Below are 10102 nucleotides of genomic sequence, written 5' to 3' on the forward strand. Positions count from 1 at the left end.
AAGCTCGAGGATATCCGAGTGGTTAATGAATTCCCAAATGTATTCCTGAAAGACTTACCCAGTTTACCTCTTGATCGTGAGGTGGAGCTCGCTATTAAATTGCTATCAAGAAAGGTACCAATTTCTAAAGCTTCATACCGGATGGCTCCGGTAGAACTTAAAGAGTTGAAGGAGTAGTTACAGGAACTAGTAGATGAAGGCTTTATCAGACCCAGTGTTTCGCCTTAGGAAGCTCCAGTGTTGTTCGCGAAAAAGAAATACGGGTCAATGAGGATATGCATTGACTACCGTAAGATTAACAAGGTAACAGTTAAGAACAGATACCCGTTGCCTCGTATAGATTATCTATTTGACCAACTGCAGGGAATGCAAGTCTTCTCCAAGATCGATCTACGGTCAAGGTATCATCAGATGAAGGTTAAGTCTAAGGATGTGGTAAAGACTGCTTTCTGAACCAGATATAGCCACTATGGGTTTCTAGTCATGCCATTCGAGTTGACTAATGCTCCGATGGTATTTATGGACCTAACGAACAGGGTTTTCCATGAATACCTAGACCAATCCGTGGTGGTGTTTATCGATGATATTCTGGTATATTCGAGGAGTCTAGAAAAGCATGAAAACTATCTGAAATTGGTGCTTTAGGTACTGCAGGAAAGGAAGTTGTATGCTAAGCTGAAGAAATGCGAGTTTTGGTTGGAATAGGTTGCATTTCTGGGCCATGTCATGTCGAGGAGTGGCATTTCAGTTGATCTATCTAAGATTAAAGCAGTGGTGGATTGGGTGAAACCGAAAAGCGTGCAGGAGGTTTGGACTTTCCTAGGACTGGCAGGGTATTATCGTCGGTTCATGGAAGGATTCTCTGAGTTATCTGGCCCTCTAACATGGTTAACGAGGAAGGATGTGAAATTTGACTAGACCGATGAGTGCGAGCAGAGCTTCCAGGAGTTGAAACACCGACTGGTCACTGCTCCGATATTGATCATCCCATCTGGGGACGGTGGTTTTGTATTATATAGCGATAGGGTTTGGGATGTGTGTTAATACAACAGTGGAAAGTGATTGCTTATGCTTCTCGGCAACTCAAGGAGTATGAGAAGAATTATCCTACACATGATCTAAAGTTGGCAATAGTGGTGTATGCGTTAAAGATCTGGAGACACTACCTATACGGCAAAAAGTGTGAGATCTTCACGGACCATAAGAGTCTCAAATACTTTTTCACGTAGAAGGAGTTGAATATGAGGCATAGGAGTTGGCTTGAGCTGATTAAGGACTACGATTACACCATCAGTTATCACCCAGGAAGGGCTAACATGGTAACTGATGTGTTGAGTTGGAAGTAAAAGCATGCATCAATGTCTGCGGTGGTAGATCAATATCATATCAGAATGGATCTGGAAAATCTCGGCGTAGAATTGGTGGGTGGTAATCACCAAGAATTCATTACTAGCTTGGTGATCCAGCCGATATTGTTTGAGAGAATTAAAGCCACGCAGGTCAATGATGAGGAGTTAGTGGAAGTTGTAGAGAAAGTGCAGAAGGGGTTTGCTGCAGATTTAAACATATCTAATGATGGTGTATTGAGGTTTGGGACTAGGTTGTGTGTTCCAAATGACAAGGAGATAAAGACGACGATTCTGGAGAGAGTTGGTTCGGTAGTGTATAGGATAAATTACCCCCAGCACTATGTAATGCCCCAACCTGGGTCTGTCAGGGAGCACTGCATCTCTCCTCCTCCACTTGGACCAGACAATAGGAGGGGCGGGCCTTATCGGACTAACGACTGGCCCCACAAACCAACACGTATCCTTTTCAGTGTGTTTTGTCCTCACTCACACACTTTCTAAGAAAACTTCCCAAGTGGTCACCCATCCCAAGATTGCTCAAAGCCAAGCACGCTTAACTATGGAGTTCTTATGAGAAAGCTCTCGAAAAGAAAGGTGCACCTTGTTGATATGGGTAGTAACATCTAATCCTTTTAAGTCTTTCATCCATGGGGTATTACATTCTCCCCCACTTATAGAATGCAACGTCCTCATTGCGAACCCACATTTCCAAACCCAGGCGATGTGAATCTCATCACACTTCCAGCTGGGTGTTGGCTCTGATACCATTTGTAACACCCCAACCTGGGTCTGCCAGGGAGTACTGTGTCTCTCCTCCTCCACTTGGACCAGACAATAGGGGGCGGGTCTTATCGGACTAACGATTGGCCCACAAACCAACACGTGTCCTTTTCAGTGTGTTTTGTCCTCACTCACACACTTCCTAAGAAAAATTCCCAGGTGGTCACCCATCCCAAGATTGCTCAAAGCCAAGCACACTTAACTATGGAGTTCTTATGGGAAAGCTCCCGAAAAGAAAGGTGCACCTTGTTGATATGAGTAGTAACATCTAATCCTTTTAAGTCTTTCATCCATGGGGTATCACACACTATCTAGGATTTACGACGTATTCCACATGTCCATGCTTAGGAGGTATGTTCCGGATCCTTCGCATGTGATCGACTACGAGTCCTTGCAGCTTAGGGACACTTTAGCATATGATGAAATACTGGTTCAGATTTTAGACCGTAAGGAATGGGAACTACGTACTAAGAAGATTCCACTTGTGAAGGTACTTTGACATAATCATGCAGTTAAGGAAGTTTCATGGGAGTTAGAGTCAGAGATACATTAGAAGTATCCTCAGTTATTCAGAGATGCTCAGAGTTAGACAAGTAAGCATAGTGGTAAGTAAGTGATTTGTTTGGTCTCTGGGAGAGCTTGTATTTATAATCTCCCAAGACGTTATGTGTAACCACGGTATTCCTCCGCCATAAGTGAGGGCAGAAAATAAATTTGGGACAAGGCTGCTTTGTGGGTGGCCGCCGGCTTTTCCTAGAGATAGAGCAGTTAGAGTTTAGACGATGTGATAGAAACAGTTAGCAAATTTGGAAGACAAAATTTTATAAGGAGGGGAAATTGTAGTAACCCGAACAAAAAAAAAAAAAAATCTTGGAGGAGATATTTTTAGATATTTATTGGAGGAGATATTTTTAGATTACTTAAGGGTTAAGTTATGTTTATTATATAACTCTCTCTCTCTCTCTCTCTCTCTAAGATCTCGGGCGGCTCGTTGCCCGAATTAACGAGCCGACGTTACTACGTGGATCAGCGGGTGGATCTCCACAAGTCCTATAGAGTAGAATCTCGATTTGAGGATTTTCGGGTTTTTACCCCGAAGTTGAGGTAAGGGTTGAAATGAGCCTAGTGACTTGTAGATCTATACTAAATAGGGTGATATTGACATATGGTCTTTCGATTTTAGGATTTGGGAATCCATGTGGCTATTGCGAGCCGTTTGGAGTCGTGTTTCGATATTTGGGAACAAGTAAGGGGATTTGTTTTTATCAGTTATTTTTAAAACCTGATCCAGTAGAACTATAGGTTATGTTTATATGGTTGTTTTGGTTACTTGTTTGGAAAATTTCACCAGGTGAGATTGCCGATTTTTCGGGTGTATGATTTTTGGGAAAATTAGGGTTTCGGGTATCGCCTCCGTTTCTTTTGGAAAATCATTTATTTGAATAAAACTAAAGTATAGAGATAACTGTTCCTTTATTTTATGTTAAATTGTATTTTCGGATCAATTATCATATAATTGTTTAATTATCCAAATAGGTGTGGCAGGAGATGATATTTTGTGATGATTGAGTTGTGATGTGTTTGAAATGCAATATAGGAATTGGAGTTTCAAATTGTTTTCAGGAATGGTGGTTACTAACATGCCAGTTTCATTACCGTGGGGTCAATAATGACATGCTGGTTTGATTCCGTGGGGTCGAGACATTCCGGATTAATACTGTGGGGTCGTAAGACATGTCGGGTTAATATCGATAGTCATAAATTGCCGATTTATGCCGAAGAGTGTGAAAACACTAGATTTGTGTTTGTTCAATATCGTGGGTCAATAATGACATACCAGTTTGCCGGATTATGGAACTAAAACGTCGGTTCAATATTGTGGGGTCAATAATGACATGTCGGTTTGCCGAATAATATCGAGGGTTGTGGAATGTCAGTTCAATACTATGGGTAAATAATGACATGCCGGTTTGCTGGATTATACCGATGATTGTGAAATATACTAGAACTGTTTGTAAAAATACTGGAAATGTGAAATGCTTTGTTTCTTATTGAAATAACACTCATATGCCCACGCACTGTTATAACCTGATTCTCCTTTATTGAGAACTGTGTCACCCCAATCATACAAATATGTTTCAGGTCCTTCAAGTAATTGAACCTAGCGTTCTAAAGGGTTCTGGAGTGTAGTATTCTATTAGTTTTTGTAAGTACTGTTGTGAGTATTGAACTGTAGCCGGGATGTCATTTTGGATTATGTTGGATACCTTGGGTTGATGTTTTGTATTATGACAGACTTAGTACTCTGGTATGAATGAATCTAATAGGTTGATATATGTTCCGCTGCGTTATTCATGTGAATAGTGATTGTGAGTAAAGTATTCGCGAGTCATATCGGATTGGACCCTCATATTCATATTTATTGGTATCATGGATGTTTGTATGATACAGATACAGGTTAGGTTTTCATATTGTACCTTAAGACCCACTTTCGAGGTTCGGAACGTAACGGGAGTCATTTCAATATTTTGTTATTCTTATAGTATTTACTATTGTTGTCATTATTATTATTGTTGTGGATATGGGGGGCTGTGCCGCACCAGTTCCGCTGGTTAGTGGCTGGAGTCCTACGGTTAACCAAAAAAAAAAAGTACGGCCAAGGAAGGAGTAAGTGCAGAGTCTGCAGTGTGCCACAAGGAAAACAGAGAGCCACACCCCAACCTCGACCCAACATTGACCCTCAAAATTCCACCCCACCCCAAACGCCGCCGACCAATGCTCCCCCTGAAAAGGGCCAGAAAAAATCATTTTTCCCATCACAGGATGAGTGATCCAAACAAGCCCTCCACTGTAAACGACAACCCGACTCTCCATCTTCGAAACGTGTCCACCGCTGAGAAGATCGAACGGGAATGGAAACTCCCAACTACCAAAACCTCTAATGAGAGAGACCCAAAGCGACTCCCACCCCATTTAAATTCCTCACCTGTTGCTTTCTCTCCTCATGATTTTGCTGAATACCCTCCTCCAATCTCGCCTATTTGAGTCACCGACTCGCAGTCGATACTTGGATTTGATATTTCTCCACTGATTTCGCTGTCTGTAAGTGGGGAGTCCACTGTCTCCAATGACCTTTCATGTGGAAGCTATGGGGAAGGTTGGAAACTTCCATTAGCTTAAGTTCCTCTTTCACCTCCCCCCCTACCTTTGCTTAGAATTGAGAAAACCCGATGGGTTGATTCAATAGATGGGTACCCAGAAACTTTTAATGCTTAATCACACTTAGATTTGGTAGATAAAGCCTTTATCTGTGAGTTCGTGTTCAAGAAAATGCTTCCATTTTCTGGTTCTTTCTGTGTTTTCGTCTGCAGCTGCGTATCTCGTCTGTTTGGCTTCGTGTTGGGCTATTTCCTCAGGTACGCTTCATTTGGTTTTCTGAGTTTTAGTTAGTTTGAAATCATACTTTCGAATGTCTTCAAGCGCTGATGGGTTGTTCTCCTTTTTATTTTTTGGTTTTTCGCTCCTTCTCTTACAGGTTCTTGGCGGATGAGGAGTCCGGGAAGCATGACCCCAAACCAGAAGTTGAAATTTTCCGGCAAGAAAATGAGACTGGTTCAGAGTGTTTCGAGGGATTTGACGGGTTCGAAGAGAAAGAGAAGCCTGAGTTCACTAGTGGGTTGATTCGCAAAGATTCGACTGAGGACTCTGTTTTCACGGAAAATTCTTCCACTGCAATCGCCAACAAGTATCAGTTCCTACGCCGGAAAGATTTTACTGGGTTCGTAGAAGAGCTAGAAACTATGAGCTTTGTAGTACAAGAGTTGCATGCCAGTTCGATTGGTTCTTTCAATCAAGTTCTTGATACAGGCACCCCTGCGGACAAGGATTTTTGGGAGCTTAATTTGCAAGCAGAGGCTGTTAAGCAAAAAGATTCCGCCGGAAAATGTTTTATCGCATTCGAGTTAGAGCCTGAGGTTGAAAATCCGGCCGATGCTGATGGCTCCGCCGGCAGCGAAGAAGCTCAGGAACTTGATCCAGAAACAGAGGTTATTAATACAGAAATTGCAGTTAACTCAACCGACAGAGATTTTGAGGAATTTGAGCTAGGTACAGATGGTACTAAAGAAGCAAAAGCAGAGGACTCTGCCGAGGATTTTGAGTCAGTAGCAGCGGCTGCTGATCTAGAAAAAGCAGAGAACTTGGCCGTAATCGTCCATGGTGAAGATGGTACAGAGGGAGCAGAAGAAATGACAATCACTGAACATAAAGGTTTTGAAAAACAAGGGCTAATAGGCTTGCAAAATAAATTCCTGGGCGAGCATGATGTTCCGGAAGATGTCTCATCACTTTGGGGAAATTGCTTGTCAATTGGAAACAGGGATGAGTTCTTAACCAGTAATCACAAGATTGATCCAATCAATGATGAACTTCTGCCAGAAACAGAATGCGGTGAAGGTCATGAACCCAAATGCCCTGACCATGGGTATATAGAATTAGAACCCTACTTGCAGGATTTTGAAGAAAATTTGTCCGGCAAGGATTTGCACAAAGCTGAGGGCAAGCATCAGGACAATGAAGATTTAGAGAGCAAAGAAGATCAACAAATAGATGATTTAGAGAATTCTGAGAACCCCTGCTTGCCAGAGAAATCATGGGTGGACTCTGATGATCAAATGGAACTGGAAATGCTGTGGGAACACAAGGATTTGATAGACCAGCTGAAACTGGAACTGAGGAGGGTGAGGACAAGAGGGCTTCCCACCATCTTAGAAGAATCCGAATCTCCGAAGGTGGCAGAGGACCTGAAGCCGCTAAAGATCGATGAGAAGATCGATCTCAAGGATCGAATTGAAGAGATACAGAAGTTCTACAAGAGCTACAAAGAAAAGATGCAAAAGTTGGACATATTGAATTACCAGACCCTTCATGCTATTGGTAGGCCACCAAATGATGATCATTAATTCATATCTCATCTATTTTTTTTTTATTGTTCAGCAGCTAGAACATGTGTATACAAGTTTTCAACTGGTTTAAATTTGGAAGCACAGTAAGAGCTTTGCATCCTTCGTATGGTTAAAATTTGCTACTAATTCGTTGATATTTTGCAAACTATTTGGTTTTGTTGCTCACGTGATCTTTTATCTTTTGTTATGAAACTTCACCTATTGATTAAATTTTAGTTTCATTCAATTATTTCCTATTTCGAATCTGTTATTTAGTTGTCCTATCTGATCTTCTTGAAGATTTTCTGGAAGAGATCTTGAGATCTTTTAAGAGAACCATAATGCCTGGTGGGTCTCCATCAACTTTATTTCTTTCACTGACCTAATAATTGAGTGCATACAAAGTTGCCCATTTCTTTTCTCTATCTCTTAGCTCTGTGAGGCCATGACAGTTGAAGGTCTCTCTTTAGTCTTTAATGTCATTCAGCCCACACTGCTTTCTTGCTCATACCTCCCCAAATTCATGTATAGCATGTGACATGTATTATTGTGATTCTAAACTAAAATTAGAAGAAATGATTATTTTTTAAGGGCCCTGCTCATGAGTTCTGTGATCATCTGTAGGACTTCTCCAGCTGAAAGACCAAATTTGTCAAAAACCACCGACTATTAGAGCTATTCTCTTGCAGAATTTCCGGCAATGCAGGCCCCAGAGGATCAGTGAGACGGACCCAACACAGAAGGTCATCACAGAATTGCAGAGGGATTTAGAAATGGTATATGTTGGGCAGGTTTGCCTGTCCTGGGAAATCCTCCACTGGCAATTCCGGAAAGCTCTAGAATTGCAGGAATTTGATTCTCATGGATTTCGCCAATATAACCACGTAGCCGATGAATTTCAACAGTTTCAAGTGCTTGTGCAGAGATTTGTAGAAAATGAACCATTTCAGTGTCAACCCAGGGTTCAAAACTATGTCAAGAAACGATGTGTTCTTCGTAGCCTTCTTCATGTTCCAGCCATCAAAGGTAAAAGAGAAGACTGGATTCCCAAACCAGGAATTCTATCAAACAATTTTAAGCATACTGCTAAGTTTAGAATCTATCTAATTCCATTGCAGATGATTGTTTTAAAGATAAAAAGGGAAGAAGAGAAAAGGGGGAAGATGCATTTTTAATCTCAAGCGCTATGCTAACAGAAATCATTGAGGAATCAATGCATGTTTTCTGGGAATTTCTTCGCGCTGATAAAGACGAGGCTAATGTGATCTTGAAGGGTCTTCAAGGGACTCAGATTGAGCTCCAAGAGCCTGCAGATTATGAACTACTTATGGATGTTAGAAAGATACTTCAGAAGGTTTGTTTTCCACATGTCCAACAAGTATTTTCTTTGTTGTTCTGCTTTGGTCACTCTTGCTCAGATATATTCTCACTCTCTGATTGTGTAATGCAGAACCAGAAAAGACTTAAAGACCTATTGAGAACTGGGAACTGCATAGTGAAGAAGTTTCAGAAGCATCGGGAAGGTCGAGTGGATCACGCAATGTTCATTGCTCAGATTGAAATGAGATTGGTTTCAAGAGTGCTAAGCATGTCGAGATTAACAACGGACCAACTCGTATGGTGCTTTAAAAAACTAAAGAAAATTACCTTTGTGAACAGAAAGTTGCATATGGAAACTTCATTTCTTCTTTTTCCATGTTGATACCAGAGGAACTTCCACTGCCACCATCTTGAGTCATAGATTGGTGCACATTGTAAAGCAGATGGGAAAAATACAGTAGTTAGTATTGCTCTGACTCTCTTGTATTTTCATCTTTATGCTCTTTCCTAAGATTATTATTACTATTATTATTATTTTTCCTTTAGAATTTTGCATACCTCTTGAAATTTTTTTCCTTTAGTTAATTGGATAGGTTGCACAATGGCACGTACCCATGTTCCATTTCACACTCCTCTTCATTCCTCCAAAATTTTGAACTCAAAATCCTCAAGGTGGGAAAGTTTCAATCTTTAGTTTGGATTCTCCCTAGGTGACGAATTGGGAATGTGGATGCTTGCTCTTCTATTGTTTTTAAGGCTTGAACATGTTCTAATGCAGGGCTAAAAAATGGGGATGATTTGTGCACACCAAATTTTATTCATGGGATCAAATATTACTCAAATTAAAATAATTTTAGGTGTAAAAGCTTGAACTCCTCACATCTAGTTTCAAGCTTTAAGGAGTGAATTTCATGGTGATCCATTAATATAAAGAAGATAATAGTGCAGCTGCTTTCTTACTAGAGAAGGAGATTTTGAGAAATAATGTCATATACGAAGAATAACATCTTTTACTATGTTTTCTCAAAGGTATCTTTCGGATGCATAAGTTGAGTCTAATTTCCTTTTATCATTAGTTCAACCTCTCGTTTTTTGTTTGGTGGGTTTAGGTTTGTTTTAAGGTTTTGATTTTTTCCTAAGCCTATTTAGTGGTTATTTATTTGTAACTTATTTTACTAGAACCATAGTTTTCTTCCGTCATAAGTGAGAAATTTTCTAATAAAGAAATGAGGTGCTACCCTCTTTTATAAAAAAAAAAAACTTTACATTAAATTTATAAAGATTGTTAAATAACGAGGTAAAAAAAAAAAGCCTACACAAAATATTGTGTATTGTAAGATAAAATCTAAGGTAGCTAATTAATTTTGTTAGAAGTGTCAATGTTTGTAAAAATTACATTTTGTAGATTTCTATAACTAAGAAAATTTTAAAGGTGAGACGAGTCAAACTTAAAGACTTTAAAGTAGCAAGATTTTCGGTGATAGTATATTCCCATTGAATTTACCTTGATTCTCACATAGGATGTGATTATCCTTATACCCTAAGTTTAACAGACGGAGAAAAAAATGGTCCAAGTCGTATCATGCAATTTTAATGAAGACAAAAACACTTATTTATTTTAGTAAAAAAATATTGACATCTCTTGAGATTTGACGAAAAGATTTGAATCTTACCTAAGGTTTAAAAACTTCTTGGACATTCCTTGAGATT

The 10102-nt window shown here is 39.9% G+C and overlaps 1 protein-coding gene across 1 annotated transcript; it reads left to right on the forward strand.

Annotated features, from left to right (window-relative positions):
• The first annotated feature begins 4832 nt into the window (after positions 1 to 4832).
• LOC131144996 (uncharacterized) lies at positions 4833 to 8937 on the forward strand. Its single transcript, XM_058094010.1, has 5 exons — positions 4833 to 5545; positions 5665 to 7064; positions 7697 to 8098; positions 8191 to 8426; positions 8523 to 8937. The coding sequence occupies exons 1-5, from the start codon at positions 5460 to 5462 to the stop codon at positions 8772 to 8774; spliced, it is 2376 nt and encodes a 791-aa protein (XP_057949993.1). The 5' UTR covers positions 4833 to 5459; the 3' UTR covers positions 8775 to 8937.
• The last annotated feature ends 1165 nt before the right edge of the window (positions 8938 to 10102 follow it).

This window comes from Malania oleifera, chromosome 12, assembly GCF_029873635.1.
Source record: "Malania oleifera isolate guangnan ecotype guangnan chromosome 12, ASM2987363v1, whole genome shotgun sequence".
NCBI lineage: Eukaryota > Viridiplantae > Streptophyta > Magnoliopsida > Santalales > Ximeniaceae > Malania > Malania oleifera.

Coding starts and splice junctions, on each gene's coding strand:
- LOC131144996 (XM_058094010.1), top strand. CDS start 5,460: ATGCTTCCATTTTCTGGTTCTTTCTGTGTTTTCGTCTGCAGCTGCGTA. Junction 7,065..7,696: donor CCAGACCCTTCATGCTATTG/GTAGGCCACCAA, acceptor GATCATCTGTAG/GACTTCTCCAGCTGAAAGAC. Junction 8,427..8,522: donor TTAGAAAGATACTTCAGAAG/GTTTGTTTTCCA, acceptor TGTGTAATGCAG/AACCAGAAAAGACTTAAAGA.